This window comes from Battus philenor, unplaced genomic scaffold (genome assembly GCF_028537555.1).
Source record: "Battus philenor isolate CCGP_79_NKW_IND1 unplaced genomic scaffold, ilBatPhil1.0.hap1 SCAF_11, whole genome shotgun sequence".
Taxonomy (NCBI): domain Eukaryota; kingdom Metazoa; phylum Arthropoda; class Insecta; order Lepidoptera; family Papilionidae; genus Battus; species Battus philenor.
In genome coordinates, this window is record NW_027181673.1 from 4,902,051 (window position 1) to 4,920,742 (window position 18,692).

The 18,692-nt window shown below is 34.0% G+C and overlaps 1 protein-coding gene across 2 annotated transcripts in view; it reads left to right on the forward strand.

The window, feature by feature from the left end:
- The window catches only part of LOC137929803 (forkhead box protein N3-like), a 39,563-nt gene that overhangs the window by 5,408 nt on the left and 15,463 nt on the right, over positions 1 to 18,692 (forward strand). For both annotated transcript variants that reach the window (XM_068772914.1, XM_068772921.1), the window contains exon 2: positions 13,549 to 13,763. In XM_068772914.1, coding sequence (XP_068629015.1) covers positions 13,549 to 13,763 — 215 coding nt within the window. The remainder of the gene's footprint in view (positions 1 to 13,548; positions 13,764 to 18,692) is intronic.

Below are 18,692 nucleotides of genomic sequence, written 5' to 3' on the forward strand. Positions count from 1 at the left end.
ATACCTTTTAAAGTTCTACACCTTGGCCAATAACTTTTGGGTAAACAAAGTCTACAGTGACTGATAGTAAACAATAATTGACTTTAATACGTAGTAATCCGAATTTTAAAAACTCCTTTTCTTACTATAAGATGGAACGGAAAGTAATTTCGTTTCTGTCAACATTTGATTGTCATTTGGTAGCTCATTATGTACTTGGAAGACGTATACTAGACGGCAAAAGTTATTTGATAACGAGGGCGAATATATTGTTAAATAGAAATAAAAACTTGTTAATAATGTAGTCCTGTGAATTTACCTTAAGAAAGCTACATTACTTTCCGGTCCCCCTAATACATTATCATTACGTTTTTGAATAGGGCGTACCATGTAATTATTGACAGCAAATGAGCTGTACTTTTACTTCTTTCATTATAATATATACATTACACGGATTTTTCGCACCAAATTTTAGCAAGCTTAACATTTTTTAATCGAACATAAATAATTCCAACGGCGGGGTTCCTATAAAATTTTTAATACAATTCTTTTATAGCATTCCCAACAATCCTTCGACCTTTTTGAGACCAAATGGGTAGCGATTACCATACGGTTATAAAATTATATTTTCTACACGTTCTACACGTTGGTTGTCATCAACGAGATAACTCGTAGATTGCGTTCCTTTATAGAACACCAACTACGACTTACATCGTCCTGTGTTTACTTGCCATTTTTGTTCAGGTACGATTATACTCGAAATATATCAGTGTAAATATTGTTAGACTGTTTTTGGGAAAAGAACAAAAATTCAATACTGGCACGCACGAACAGAAATTATATTAAAAACCGACCACAAAATGTTATTATAAAAATTAATAGATTAAGATAATTCGTAAGACCTTTTTAAAGAAAAAAAAACATTGTGCTTTTTCACGATAACTATACGCTAGAATAAGAGTTTTTAATTATATAATGTTAATAACACGTTCCGTGCGACGTCAATTTTTGAAGATTTTCCATTCAGGCCGTGTGGGTCGTATAAGACCCACCTATAATAATAAAAAAAAATCGTTAAAGGCGTATGCTTTACACTTTTTCAATACTCCATATTTAGCGGGAAAAAGTTAACAATTTTAATATGCATTACGTACACGCATACGTGATGTGAAGTTATCTATATTCGATCCTATTCATTTTTTTAAAATCCTGTTTTTCAATGAGAACTGCAAATGAACGGAAAGTGCTACGAAGGTCGTATACGTACCACATGACATGGAAAGTGTTAAATCCAATTTTCATTTTAGACCAGATTTTCAAAAACTTCCGTGGCAATCAACGTGTTAAAATATATCACTTACTATATCAAAGGCGTCGTTTAATTTCATTAGTTAAATAACTAATTGAGTTTAACATCCATGTATGAATAAACACGCTCGTAATCATTGTTGTAATTATAAATAATATAATTTAATTCTGATACAAGCAGTTAATTATAAATTTTGATTAATATTGACGTGACACATCGATCGATAGGCGGAGTATACAGTTTTAGGTTGCCTCTACAGTGAGAGGCATATTCTATTGACTTCGGCCACTTACGTAATGTTATACGATTTAACCAAAATTAATTGACAAAAAACTCTTGACTCTTTAGTTATAAGGCAGGTCACGTTATTTTGATTAAAAAAATATACGAGATATGTACTAAGAACTTCAAACTGTAAACAAAGTAATTTACAGTCGCATACACTAGTATAATTATAATTATTTCTTGTAAATGATGTACTCGTGTAATAAAATATAGCTCGTTTTGTGATGAGAGTATAAGTAAGTTCAGCATCCCACGCGGCTCGCGCTCCGACGAGATGCGACGCTGTTTAATGTGACGTAGCAATGTATGCAACGGCACGTGCACGTTGCGAATTAGTCATGCCACTGAAGGAACTAATTTCAATCCAGCGACAACAGGCGTAGTCTTCGACAATATTAAATGAAAACTTTCAAATATACTTGTAGTCGTTTACGCTAACACAATGCTTTATCCGCATGAGTTAATATAGCACTCTCTTTTACTTTTGTAAACATTTCAAAAGGACAGATGGTTTTAGTGGACGTGTACAATTCTGATTAAATTAAAAAAGTTTACATGTGAATAATTTTTAGAAGAATGTTATAATTTAACAAGATTTAAAGAATTTTCATTGTTGCTTGGGTATCCATCCTTCATGTCACAGATTGAACAAGAATCATTCCAAGAACGCACGAATTTACTACAGAAATCAGCCGTAAAATATTCTAAGATAATATAGTAAAAATAATCAACATAAAAACTAAAAACAAATAACGCGTCTAGACTTTACGACAAATGCATGTAAACGCATCCTTAATAGGTTAAAAAGATACTCGAATAAAATATAATCTAATTTCATTCTGTGAGCAATTATTTATTTAATTATTAAAGTCAATTGCTTTATACGCTTTTCCCTTTGTTTATATTAAATTAATTGCGTCTTATTTATTCGCATATTATTCATTCTCGTCGCCATCAAATATTCTGGTTTTCGTTTCAAAGTTATTCCATACATTTTTATCTAAATAACATTTGTTTTTGTGGGAAAGCTACTTCGCTTATTTATCTTCAGTTCCGTTCCTGTGGTCTCTAACCGCAAATTTCATAATAATTAAATATTATGTAATTTGTTTCTAATCAGAGACCATCAATATTATAAGCGTAACACACAAACAAGATTGTTTATGTAATAGTCCAATAGATGATGTAGCTGATGCTGTGAAGAAATCTATGCTAAGCTCAACGCTGTCACTTCAAGCACTGTAAAGCTGCAAACTTCAACAGATAGACAGTACTTGTGAATTTCAGTCTGTTATATTATAATGATAAGTATATTGTTATATTAATCTTATTATAACTGGTCGAAAAGTGTGAAATTTGGTTTATAGACTCATTGTTTAATTTTATTTAAAAAGCAACTGTTGAGTTTCCATGTGGGCTGTTCTTAACTGATCAGCATTCTGAGCCGGCGGTAGCTTACTCGGGGGCAGCTTAACCTGCAGCAGTGCAGGTTGTGCAATGCACACGGGCGCCGCCGTCTCGAGGGGCGCCGCGGCGCTCCTTGAGACAACTAAGAGCATCGTCTTGGACCATCATAGTACAACAATGATATGACAGAAGCGGCAAGCCAGCACGGTCGCGGCAGCTATCGATATCAAACGCGAGCGCCCTATGGACATTTTGTTTCAACTCTAAATAAACCTTACTTCACGTATTTAAAGTTTAAAAGCGACAGCAAAGTTAATATCTAGCTGGGGGGAGGGGTAGGGGTGCCAGGGTTTCATGGTACACAGGTGCTACACGAGCTAGAGCCGCCCCTGAACTTACTAATATTATTAAGTGTTTAAAGATATTTTTAATTTAAATAAATTTGAATCAAAAGAAATTTAGCAAAAACGTTAAATAAAATGGTATCTTTTTAGAAATAATGATTGCGAAGAGCATATACAATCTATCATCACATGCACATCGCACTACACTGTTATCAATGTTCAATAAAAATAACCTAAATATGAGTACAGTATTAAACACTTGCGCCCAATTATGCCTCCTTGACTTCTTTATTCGATATTTAAACGTTTCTTGAGGCCACTTATTTCTTTTTAAAATAATTATTTGTCGTCATTATTATAAAAGTCGATAGTCGTCTTCTACTGCAAAGATCGTCACATTCGTCTTGCTCTGTGTCAGTCCACTTAATGGTGGGTCTGCCTACGCCGAATCTTTCGGCTCCTGGTCGCCACTTAAAATCGTCACGGTTTTTTTTTTATTTTATAATAATAACACGTAATTTATTACTATCTTTTTAAAATGTGTCTGAACTTTGTCGTTAGGCATTATTGACTTACTGTAACGTTTTTCGTCTTTTCCTATAATGTGACCTTTCTCCAATTTAGACCAGATCCTAATTTATTTATGTCTACACTGGTGAACTGTCCTAATAATTTCGCTGACCACCCCTCAGATATCATTCCATTACAGCTCTACTGCATTTACCTTTAGTGTCTCGCATCATATGCTCTGTCTATCTCAATTTGCAGATCTATTTTTGTCAATATGCCATTAAGGTTTATTTTACCTGAAACTCTATTTTCCGATGTTCTTTAACATTTAACACAACGTTCACTTAAGACTTGGTCAGTGTCTATGTTTCACACCCATAGACGCCCACTGCAAGGCAAGCCTCCCCCACAGAGCATCTCTTAGGGGAAATATACCATAATTGCTACACTTAGCAGGATTGGCGATTGCAGTATGGCATTATGGTACGCAGACGACGCTGCTGTCCATCTTTTGGAAATATGTTTGTGAGCAGTAACAATTCTATATATAATATCTATGTATATTAATGCGCAAAGTGTACCTGGGCTAGCACCCATCAGGCACGGACATATAGACAACTCGTAAGTTTTTTTTTCTTATTTAATGCCATACTTAATTCTTTAGATTTCATAATCTCTACAACGATTCTTTTTGTTTTATATTTGCAACCCGTGTAAGATTTGGTATTTATTGTAGATTTTTTTTTCAACGGCCAAATGTCTCCACTATTTTTTTTATTATATACCTATTCATAAACATTTAAATATATACAATTTCAAGATTCAAATAAATTTAACTTAAACTATAAAGGGTTTTGTATAATAAAAATAGCTTATTAGTGGCACTAAACAAAGGATTTGTTTTAATTCGCTGTCCCTGCTTACACATGCGTAGAATATATTATTTTAGAAAATACAAGAACAACATACACACTTTGTACATTCACGTAAATCAGTCGAAAGTGGCACACACTCTAATGACACTGATACGACGCATGTCGCACACGTATTTATATTTGTAACAATTGCGTAATATTAAAACGCCCGATAAATCTGTTGCATGTAGTACAACGAAAAGTAATCTTATGGCATTATGTAAATAGGTACTTCGACAACACGACAGACATAAGACCGAAGTGAATTTGACCGACTAACAGAAGTACGACTTATATAAAAAAATTACCTTAACGTCACATATGAGTTATTATACATGAGTAAATAATTACGAGTTCAAATATTTTTCTACGGTCATCGGCAAAGGCTATTTAGTTTTACTGAATTGAAATACGCCAACCTAGTAAAAGCGTATTTGGTAAGTAGACACATTAAACGTATATTAGTAGCGTTAATGTTGAAAAATCATCGAATCACATATGAAGAGGATTAGCAAAAGAAAAAAGATCACCGATGTAGTGCGAAATGGTAGTGGGCGGGGCACATCGCTCGTGCAACCTATGCATTGCAACCACGAGCCAGAAGACAGGGCGTAAGTGGGCCCCCACTAGGTAGACTAGGTAGATCCATGATATATTTACCGTAGTCGCTTGATGTAGACAGTGCAAGACCTGTCATCGTGGCGATCTTTATTGGAGCTCTATGGTCTTGCCGTGGGCGTCTATCGCCTGATATGATGATGTTAAAAATATAATATTTAAGGAGATTTTCATTATTCTCAGATGTTTCTGTCGACCAGATGTTTGTCAATGAAATGTTGTACAGTGTGATTAGTTATAGGTGTAAGTTTTATAAAGGTTAATATATTACTCATTTGTCTGCAAAAGGCTTATAAGCCTTTCCAATTACACAGTATAAACATATCTACCTGAAACTCTTGAAACGTGAACTGCAGATATCATCTGGCAGTAGAAAGTCTATAGTGATAGTAAACAATAATTCATTTTAATATGTAATAATCATAATTTTACAACGCTTATTCTTAATATATTTTTGTACATTAAATTATTATTGTATGTGGTATATATATTATTACACTACACATTACATTATTTATTATTTCTAATAACATTGATTTTTTTATTGTTCACGATACGTCAATTGACAGCAAATGAGATATACACTCTAAAAGATACATTTACATCTATACCTAACGACCTGTATATCGTATCAATCGAACAAGATGCTATTTTGGAATATATTCAAATCTATACACCATTGTAGTCGGTTTGTTTAAAAACGAAACCCTATCCAATGGTGTTTCTGGTCACGTGATTGGCAATTGTTATTTTCACACAGACGGAGCAGCCGGCGGCGGCTAGCAATTGATATTTCGTTACACTGCAGATGAGCTACAAGGTCGCCTGTTGCTAGCGAAATTATTGACCTAACGTATTACCTAAACTGTGTCTAACGCAATATACCGTGTTCTGTGCTATCTCTACGTTGCGTTGGGATAATATTTATGAAACTAATTTGTTTATTGAGTAGATTCTTGACAAAACTAATTAAAACTAAATGTTCTTTTAGTGTTATGTAATTTACGAGAAGTTCTACAGATATTCAAGGAAACAGCTCTTCACATTTCTGGTGAACTTTTTATCACATGATTGCAAAATTTCCATCACCTACTGTATTTCCCAGATTCAAGTAAAAAAATTCTTTATTTAACATGTAATGAATTTACATCCCTTGTTGACGCCGAGTTGTGCCTACCACCTGTCTTTATGAAATACCTGAAATACCTGGGAAGAATAAGCGAAAGACACTTGGTGGCAATATATATATATATATGTGTGTGTGTGTGTGTGTGTGTACATATATATATATAAATATATATTAAATAATTTAATAAACATTAAAATAGCGAAGCGACCACATATTACCCAAGTTGTTCTGTCTTCTATAGAAAAATTTACAGAGTAGTAACCCTGAGCACACGTTCTTTGACGAAGCCTTAATCCAACTGAGTACTTCTTGAAATCCTTTCGTATCGCAAAAGAAATCGTTACAAGTTTCTTCCGTCACTTCTACCAGAGCTTTTCGATGTGGTGAAAATGGTAGCCAGTTAATAGCAAACGCTTAAGTGGAGGACCGGCCTTCTCGGATGCTCTTTAGGTAGAATGCTAATCGCGTAAATCGCCTAAGCAAAGGTCCCCTCTCAAGTAGCAGATCACTCCACAGAGCGTCAACGAGGGTGTACTAGTAGTTTAGCCGTTTCCCAATCTAATAATAGTACTGATCTGATCTTCTCGTCGGATACAATCTTACACAATTCACAGTGTGTGCATTAATTATATAGGATTGCCACTGCTCACAAATAAGTTTCCAGAGGATGTGTAGTGGCGTCCTTTGCGTATCTTAATACCTGCCATCTCTAACCCGCCAAACGTTGCGATTATGATATATACCCACTAACTTTAGGGAAGACCTGTGCCTTGCCGTGGACATCTGTGGGCTGAAACGACAACAACAAAATAATTATTGCTTTGTTTGTTGCAACAGAGAATAATTATGAGTACCAGATGATAGTTTACATAATGACATTGTGTTCATAAAGTTCGAATATTGGGGATATACTCTAAAGAATTTATGCCTTTTTTCATCTTTCTCTTGCTACCAGTAGCTATACGAAAAATAATTAGAATGATATCCCAGTCTAAAGCGAAAGAGAAAAATGAAAATAACAGGAAAATTTTAGATAACCGAATCTAGATATATATTACACGTTTGCTCAAATCTCGCCTACGCCGACAAGGCCGTGTTGATTATTTGATTGTGTGCTTTTGCGCCTCGCGATAATGTATTGAAGATAAAACACATTTTCATCTCAGACGCTCCAACAGCATCGAACACTCCTTACGTAAATATTTGAACGCCTACTTCGCATCATGTTAATTTTTTTTTTTACAGAAAATGTGTTATCATAACAGTACGTATGAACGTCAACTGTCATCTTTATAGTATTTACTCCAGTATACTATGATTACGTCGGTAGAATCAGAAAAATAATGAAGGATTTTTTATGAAAAAAAAAGTAAATAAAAAAGGCAATTGCACAAGGGTTGTAAGATTTGTATCGATTTTATATTTCGTAAATCTAGATAGCACTGCACTCAGAAACGCACGATGCAATGTACGATACTTATTCCATCTCGACCACTCTGATTGCCTTGTAATTTATTTTCTATATTCAAATGCTAGTAAATTTAAGAAATAGTAGTAGACAGCCATCAATTTAATCTAAGTATAAACAACGTAATTAAAATAAACTTGCTGTACTATTAGACTCCATAAAGTGTCACAATCATTCATAGGTCAACGTATAAGATTTTATAAAAAACTACCAAGCGACGCGGCAATTTTACTTCTCAGTTAATTTATTAAGCACAGGCTCTGCCAAGATGCATATTACTCTATTTCAGAGTATGTTAACGACAAAGCTGAATGAATTTTTTAATTTTGAGGTTTTTTTAAAATGATCATTAGAAATTACAATACCCACTAAGTTTATTGTTAGTTTTCTCAGTAGTTGGCGTGTTATGTTATCACAAATAACTTATTATTTATTATCGCTTACCTGTCTGAACCATCAACTCGCCTCATGTAAAATGACAATGGGTCGAAGATGACCATAAAAAGACCTGTGCTTCCGAGAAAAGTTATAAACATTTAACATATAATATACGTGTAGTAGCACATTTTTTTATTCTAAATCTGAATTTGTTATTTTGTATCTTAACTGTATTAATATTAGTATTGTAAATAATCGGATTGAAATACAATTTTATAATTTGATCTACGTCTTAAAGCTGTGGGGAGGCCGAAGTAATGATGTTTTATAATAAATCATTAATTATTAATAAATAGGGTTCTAATTCGTGTGAAGTGTTTGCTTATCGAGAAACAAGCCCGCATTTTACTACGTAAAATATAATTTTTGATACTTCTAATTTATCTTCGCGGCACATCAAGCAAGTAAACATGTACGTAATCACCTAGCCTTAATACGATCTCGTCGGCGTGTACCAAGAGACGACAAGTGAAAAACTAATAAAAAAAAAAATGTTTTTTGAAACTTGACGACACCAAAGTTGTTTGTTTTCCGACATGGAGCGGCGGCGCGCATATTCAAATGTTCCAAAGCTATTGTTTTAAAATTTTGCTGTTTAGAGCCTTTGAATATACGCCCTTGGAGAAAAGTGAAAAATTTTCGTCGACGTGTTTCCAAATTTCTCTTATTGTATATAAAAATGGTGTCGGTTTATTTATTTTTTTATAAACTCTTTTTTATAATTTCTTTTAAAAACTCTTGGCGAGTGATACTGTTGTGTTTGTGTCCACTAATTAAATGGTGTCTAATTTAAAAGGCGCAAATAAGAGTAACAAAAGTATTGGCAAGTTGAAGTGAGTAGGCGGGCTATATAGCGCGCAGAACAAATTCCTGCTAGGGTCTTAAGGTTTTGGAGTAGAAACCACCGATCGGCAAGCGTAGTTCAACTAGCCAGAAGGAGAAAAGACTTGGAGAAAGACTTTGTTAAGGTCGTCTGATGATGCTGAATGTAGACCGCTTCCAACTGGACCGGAATTGTAAATAATGAAAATCACAGAAATATGAAGGATGGGAGGCGATGCATAAATGAAAGAAGGAAAAAAGAGAGATATTGTGAAGTATAAGAGAGAGAGACCGCGTGAAAATATAACTGTAAAATGAAAAAAATATTGTAAAATATATCCCTGTCTCAAAAATAAGATAGGAGAATAGGCCCACAATAACGGTGTCTATAAAAATAATGAAAAAAAAATTGTCCTATTGAAAATCTGTGAGAGAAGCTATGTCCGCCAGTATACGTTCTACGGCAGATAGGATGTTAAAGATAGAATAATCACGAAGCTTTCAACTATTGTTACGTGTACATGTTCCGTGGACATTAACATCGATCTTTACGGTTAAATTTTTTTATTTAAATAATGCGGTTTTTACCAATAAAATTTTTCAAGTAATTATAAGAATAACTATAATTTGTCCACCTTACTTATTTGTATTATTTTTTATATCTGTATTTTATCTTATAAGCAATTTTTAAATTATAAGAGTATTTCCGGAGATACAGCACTTTATAATTATTTCACTGCCTTAATTATGCTCAACAAAACTTGTCCGCACTTTCACTCTACACATTTCATAATTGTTACGACAAACACTGTGACGTATTATTTTCTATATGTAAAGTATATATATAAATATATATAAATATATAAATATATATATATATATACATTGAAACATAGTGCAGCTCTTTGACAATTGAAAAGGTAATAAGTAAACGGATACATGCTTATAAAATGATTTTTCAATATCTTAGAAAAAGACAATTTGAAATATATAATTCTAAACATTTTTGGTTTGCGCCAAAAAAAAGTCCTCTAGGAGCTTCACTTGTATATAAACCTGTGATTTCAAATTATTAGTACCGTATACAGGATGATTGGTTATAGGTTAAAAACTTTTAAAAAGATCAATGTATGCGCTGGGACACGTCACACGGTCTTAGCAGTAAAACGTCTGCAGCGACAGATAGTAAACATTAATTAATGTTGATATGTAGTCATCCGAAATTTGAAGTGCTTTTTCTTACTATGTTATCATTAAAGCAATTATCATTTAAGAAATGATCGATATTTTTAAGCCATACATTAATTAATAGCAATTGAGGTATCACCTGTATAACCTTATTCAATTCTCCGAGAGGCTTTCGCGTGATTAAAATAATCCGTGTACCGGATAAATCGATGAAAAATTTTATTACACTGACATACTTTATACAAACGCTTTCTGTAATCGAACAAAAAGCAATACATCAAGTGTTGCACAACCTTTAGTTCCGGCTTCAGGTTAACAACCCGAGGTGAAGCGTTGATGGCAACAGGTTGAAATGCAAGTGCCGTCAAACATAACAAATTTTTTGTCACATTTGTAATCAACTAATATTGCTGACCCTTTTAAGAATTTGCTAGATTTAAAGTGAGAGACTACTGAAAGCGTCTTAACCTCTATGTTACTAAGCTGCTAGACCTACTGATAATATACTGGATTGAAAGCTTGATAAGCTCGATGCCTTGGGCGGGACGCCCATGGAATGACTGAGCGCAATGATCTCTCGCATTCCCGTCTTATACTTATTGGTGTGTCCATACGGATGGAACAAGGTAATTGGTGACATGCGTAAAAGCTTCAAAAGAGTAAATGTATGGCTCGTTTGAAGGCTATATGAAATCAACAGTTTCAAAAATGTATATATAACGTAATTATAATATAGTAAGAAAAAACGTTTTTAAAATTCGGATTACTACGTCCTGAAATTATTATTTACTCTGTACCTGCAGACTTTGTACTGCCGGAAGTTATTGACCTGTCGCATTTAAATAGAACAAATAAATAAACGTAATATATTTCAGTGTAATTATTTTATATAGGGATGATTGGAAATAGGTGTGAAAGCTTTTTGCTGATTAAATTCTTCGAAAATGTGTTGGAATTTTGTTTATTTCAACAAAAATGTTTGTAATTTAAAAAATACTCACACAACTCGAGGTTTTTTTTGTATTAAACTGATTGAAGGATTATATATATCTTGTTGATCATACATCACAGTTTTCTGTTAAATTACATTTGGATATTTTAATCAAAAAGAATAATGACTAGCGATAGTTTACACAAAGCTACTGGTGTACTAATTCATCACAATATTTTTGAAACCATGAGACTTCGAGAATAGTAAATTAATAGAACGATTCCTTTCTTCGATTAGAGGATTAGTTCGGAACGAACGCAAGGAGGTTTAGAGGACGGTTTTTAAATTCACAAACCTAATTGTCATGAAATATAAAAAAATACTTAGGATTATGAATATAACCCTTACTAGATAATGCAGCATTGAAGTAAATTAGATAAAAGGATAATAATTATATAACTAAGAATGGGTAAAAAAATATGGAATCAAAAAAAGTCTATAATATTCTTTTAGCTTTTATATTACTATAAGCTACAAACCAAGCAATTGTACAAAGAAATCGAAATATCAAATTAAAAAAGAAAACATAGAATGAACTTGTTGTTTACATGAATTCCGCTTCAATATATTCAAATGACTAATGCTTAAGTCAGCGTTATAAATGTAAAGGAAGACGTATAAACATCGCTACGAATCATTTAATTTTTATAACGTACTTGGCGAACTTACTGCGTACTTTCATTTAAATGAGAGTACAGTTCGTAACGTATTAATGACATACATCTAGTTACTAAAGAAAGGCAGAAGTTGACAGAAGTCATAAAAAAACTTGTGGCGTCATCAAGTTCTTATTTTGTGCATTGTTCAAAATGTTTATTTAAATAATTTGTATCTTTCAATTTAAATAACATTTTCTTGTCATTGATCTATATTTGATTGTTGGCATTTATATCTTGACCGGTAACAGGAAGAAAACTTATCCGCAAAGAAAGCTTAGCAGAAACTTCTTTGCAGTATCTAAGATAATACGCCTCCCTTGCAGTGTCGACTGGGGCGGTTGTATTATTTATTTCAGCGAATTAAGAGACCGGTAAGTTTTTGGATCGCATAGATGGACGCTAAATGGATTGCCCTCTTTAGCAAGACCGACGACATAGTCCAATTCGCGGGAAGTTGCTTGATGTGGTCAGCACAAGACATCGTGGTAATCTATGAGAGGAGAGGCGTCATGATAAACAATCCCAAAGAACTAAGCTTCAGAGTGCCGAACCTTTGTAGGGACTGGGAAAGTGACGGAAGAAATTCCTGTAACGATATTTAGCCATCGTATCGTGTGTTAGTGTATAATTTGACGTAATAAGTCTGCGCAACACTCTGTGTTAGTTTTTCCTTCTTCCTTCCCTGTTATATCCTTCATTAGTGAAGATCGTGACCATTCTTGGAAAGTTTGTCGCGTATTATGTTACGCCATCTCTGTCAATATTAGGCGGTGTGTATTGCTTCGGCTAATGTGATATCGGGCGTAGCTCTGACCAACGCATGGAGCTACGACCTACTCTGTCATGATCTACTCTCACTCCCACTACTTTTCCAACTATCACAAACAGAATCCACCCATCGGATTGGTGATGGATTTCTTAGTCTCTTCCTCCCTACTTTTCTTGCGATAACCAGCTTATCGAGCCTCTCTGATTGCCACGTCCATAGGCTGAAATTGCCCAGATTCAGCTTGTAGCAGATGGTGCAAAGTTTTTACAAGTATCATCCCTTTTTTGGCTGTGTGACTGAAAACTCAAAAATCCGCGTCGTGACTATATTGAAAACGCTAGTGGAAACTCCGAGTTCCATCAGTATCGATGCTCTGGTTCTACAGGCAATCTACTAAATCTGCAGTATCGCCTTCAGCAACATCCCAAACGCGTCGATATGTAATCGGTCCGCTTTTTTTTGTATCAAGTGTAGTTCGGACCAACGTTTAGGGCTGCAGCTCTATGGTTTCCATAACTTTCTATCAAATAGAAGTTTTTCCAACTTTTGTTTAATTTTTTTCTTTTATTTAACAATTTTTGAGGAAGCCTGTCTCGCAGTGGGCATCTGTCGGCTGATATGATGGTGATGAAAGATGGATGACACATGAAAAAATTAAGATTAGACTGTTTGTGGTCAATGTAGTGTTGTTAAAAGTAATGTCTTATATTGTCGTCAGATGGCGCCAATGCGCGGCGAGCGTGGCGGCTCCCCTGCCCGGGGTGCGCGCGCGTCCCTGCCGCTGCCGCGCAAGCTGATCCGGCAGATCGCTCGCCACGTGGCCTCCAGTGGCCGCTCGCTGCGTCGACTCGAGGTCTCCGGAAAGGTCATCGACAACTTCGATGACATTGAGGATGCTTCCGACGAATCCGATTTGGAGACACCGCAGCCTGCGTAAGTATACCATCTAATCTAATTCTGGTATTGCACTGAATGAGTACCTACCAGCTTTTGATCTTAAAAGAATTCTTAGGCTAGGCGTCCTCTGCATTCTTCAGCCTCGAACCGCTGATTCTGTAATTGAAATTTGGACAACAGAGGGGGTCCAGTTCAAAAAAGAAAACACATAATGTTAGAACATTTCCTTATGCTGTATTTACCTAATATTTTTGCTGTCGAGGCTTCAAGTGCTGTACTGTCTGTGATACAAGGGTGTATTAGTGCTAAGTTTCACGAAGGTTTAATGACCTTGATTGATGACATCGTTTGTTAATGAACGTGTTGAAGTTTGCATATCCAGATATATCATATGGGCTGTTCAAAAATCCTAAAAAAGGGTAAAATTGCAGTCAATGGCAGTAGAAAGAACAACATCTAGAACTTACACTGAGAAAAAACAAAATTAGGTGTATTCAATTTATTCCCCTTTTAATGGTAATCATTTTGCACACGCGTAATGGACTCTCGATTTGTCGTTTATTTATGGGACATTCTGTATAAACTGTAAATAAAAATCAATAACAATTGCAATGGATCGAAGAATACTTGTTTGTCATTTATCAATTCCTTGATTGTTCGAAGGACAAATCGTTTAAGATCCAACTATGAGTACTCGTTATAATTATGAAAAAGAAATAGTTACAATGTCTACTCAATACAAACATTTTGAAGTATACAGCATTAAAATGACAATAACAATTTGAATAATATAAATATATTTATTTATGTGTAAACAGTTTGTCAAATGCTTTGCTACGTTTAAATGCGACCTCGTTCGTGTATAATCACTTGGTATGTGTCGCCGTGATATTTCAAGATTAAAATTGTCACGCATTATCGATCTATATGATTAAAACATCAAAAACTATCTCTTCCGTTTGAAATATCCACTTATAAATATAACAAACTGGTTGACCTGGGGAACTTCGTTTCTCCTAACAATAGATATCGGATTTTCAAATTTACACAAAAATTATTAGTAAAATTTATATCACGGCTAACTATGCTATATTTTTTTTTATAAATTGATGAATATCGTATTTTAATACTAAAAATTAAGAGTTATTAATGGTATAAATAAAACGATTTTGTTTATTCATATGTATATATCTATGTATGTATGTATATATATATATATGTGTATGTATATATATACATATATACATAACAAACTTTAAATCAATTGGATATCTTAAAGGAGGAAGGAATACGGTAAGAGACATTACTCCACCGTCTTTTCATTTCTGAAAGTCGTGTCCGTTTAAACGCTTTCGAATTTGGACGGAATCGAAGTCAATCCCTTTCCATACTATCTTAGTCTTTTTTGAAGTGGTAATGGAGAGTCTAGTTATTGATTTGACTTGAACAGACTAGCGGGCAGATGATCCATGTGGCAATCTGTAATATTATTAGGTGACAGCGTGAGGCTCGAATTACGAGCACTTGACAAACTTCACTTCGGACCGGTAACGTGCCTACTTTTGCTTCGTATCGCTGATGAGACTATAAGACGACCAACTCCGGCCTTCATCGAGACCGCCCCTTATATAGCATTTGCTAATAATTTCTAGACGGATCGACACTGGGTGGAGAGGCGAAGTAAAGAAACGATAAAGTATCCTGAAGGACGGGCCTCTATTGTAGTCCGTAGTGTATTTCATCACACCTCCTGCCAACAATGAAAGATGCTATAAAGCGAGGGGCGCACAATAGAGCACACATAACTTTATTGCCTTAATTAGCCCGGTTGCATTTATTTGATTTCGCGGCGTCAGCCCCGACTGACTCGTTCGTGGCATTCGTTCAGTTTGTTTTCCGCATTTAAAATTTTTGTTTAGACTCGCAAAGAGTGTTCAAACAGTGCTAGTGTACCTCAAATGGCAGGACATATACCCAAGTTAGATCTTATGGTCGCTAATATTCCTTAGATAGAACCTCGAGTGTTTTCTTGATCTATTGCCTACGTCATTAGTCGGCAATCTTCTCTTTCAAAATATCTATATAATACCATACATAATTTGATAATACATAACTATATTCTACTTATTTTAAATATAAATTTGGCGCTGTTTAGATATTTTTTGGATTAAATACACTCTTGAGCATACCTTTGCAAATGCAAAATTTACCTTGCAAAATGAGTCTTGGACTAAAAGATCCTACTATAACGAATAGGTTCCTACCTTTTTTTATACTACTTGCTGGCTTTTTTACAATAAATTCCCACGCTTTTCATATTTAATGAAGTAATTATAATAAAATAAAAATTAAAAATAAATGTAACGAAAACGTACTTGAAGTTTTTGTTTCATTTTTGTTTAAATTACTTAAAAAATTGGATATGAAAATTATTTATACCCATTTACAGCTTGCTTGTTAGGCTATCAACCTGTTTTTGGCGGAGAGAAAAATGATTTTTCGAAAAGATTTTGTTAGCAATATTCCTCTGAAGGCATCGACGCAGGTCACAGGACGTATTACATAAAGATTGAAGTGTTTATTTTTTCATAACATTTTTGTATGTAAGCTTGTTCTTTTTAAGATATTGACTCCCTGTGGAGATTAAGTTATGCAAAAAAAAATTGTGGGCGAGACGCAGTTTAAAAAACAAAGCAGCATTTTTCTTGCAACTTGTAGTCAACTCACAAGAGAAACAAAATCATTTCTTTAAACAATGACGCTTTGTTGGGTTCTGGAAAAATAATCATTGATCAGAAGTACTATAAGTATAGGTGTCCTATAAGGGAATTTCCCAACGTTAATAACACGTGATGACGTCAATAGCAATTAATAAAATACAACTGCGTCTTACTACGTGACGTCAGTACTGACAGAAACAGTTTATATTATCTATGGTTCGTATATCTCGGTAATGCCAAACTGGCAAAGCTTCTAGAAAATTACCATAAAATTCACACAAAATACTCTAGACAGCGATTAAAAATTATCTATTCGAATGCAACCACCGGTAAACTGTTTACTACGATAATTACTCAGCTAACAAGACATGCCATTTTATGTCTCAAGGTTAAGAACAAGAAATGCATGGCGCAATTATTTCTTTTTAAAGATCTTATTACTACAGCCAGGGTTGGTGAGGTTAGAACGTTTTAATTATTATTGGGTGAATGACTCTGTGAGCGGAATAATCCATTAAACATATTTACAGGCACAACCCACTGCGTACTTACACACACATACATAGAATATGTTATATAAAGTAATAATAATGGGTTACTTTTGATTAAAGGTTCTATAGTATGGTAAGTAATTACTTGTCTAATGAAAAATCTTAATTTAATCATATGATGCCCAGAAATATTACAAAGTTCAGTCTTAGTTCTTTATTGTTATTGTTATTGTTGATCATTGGTGTCGGCTCGCCCTTTGACAAAGGTCTTCCCTACAATTTTCAGCAGGTTTTTTATGTCTTACCTTCTCGGCTTGGTTTCTTCGTTACTCCCTGTACTTCTTTCACCATCAATAACAGAGCGTGTAACCAATTAATTTTCATTGAAACACGAAATTTTGGTCCTAAAACATAATGTGTAGCGCTCTATGTTTTGCTTTATAGTTTGTTAAAATTTAAATAATTGCATAATTTACATAATTGTATCGGAAATGGAACACGCAGACTACGTTTATAATTTACACTTTGTGCCAAAGTTACCTTTGGTTGTTTTAATTGTTACGAATCATTACTACGTATTTAGAGGTAGTAGCAGCGGTGATTCACATAAATACATTTTATAAGAAAACTAAGAATAATATGGATTTTTTTTAAATTAAAGAGCAGTGTAATGCAAACACATAGTGATAATAATAAAAATGTCTGGAAATAATATTTAGAGATATATAAATTAGAAATCGGGGCGGAAAAGTTCTAGAGTGGGCGAGCGACAAGCCGGAGGAGGTGGCGTGAGTGGGACTTACGACATAACGAAGGTCGCGGGAAATTCCGGGATGCAGGCAGCTAGTCTTGTACTAGTCATAGTAGCGATTTTGGGGGGAGGCCCTGCAATGGGTTGTCTATCGTCAGAAAAGTAGAAAGAAAATTCGCAATAAAATATTAGCTATTATAGTTGATAGATAAATCATTTGATATTAAATGTGCTTTTAGCCGGTCATGTCGTTTAATGTAACAAACAAATCTTTAGTATATACTCTGCCTTAATAATTGTAAATCATTTTAATTTTTTAATTGATATTGAGTATTACAACAAAACATTTAAAAAATTTTTAAAAGGGGAAACTGAGTTTTAATAATTAATAATGTGTACATATTGTGTAAGATTTACTATTAGATATCTATAACAGAGGCTTATTAATTCAGTAGTGGACGTATTGTGGATGAAATGATGATAATATTGTATGAGTCTGATATTAATTGTTATTACATTGTTATTTAATTTAATTTAATTACTTGTCTTTGCTGACCGTGCATTATGATACTCCACTTTTACATACGCATAACACGTGTCTATCGCGTGATACAACTATCGTAGTCTCTTACATTGTTCATTATAAATATATTCATTATAATGTAATTTAGGAACTTGTTATCCCGTCAGACTACATACTGTCAAAAGTTATTGGCAAGTCAAATTTCAGACTGATTTGTTGTAAAGTTTCATATTTCACACGCTGCAGCACATTTCAACGTGCAATGTTTTGTTTTTATTTACGCCAAATTTTTGACAACTATTTACGATGTAATTTGGACAAACAGTGTCGTTTTTCATATTAAAAGTTTCTGCAATAATCCAATTTTTCCACCGAAATTCGTGTCGTTCACAAGATTTGCACCTTGCATGACACTTTTTAGTTATATTAATTAATTGATAGGTACAGATTATATAATTATGTTAATCTATTTAATATCTT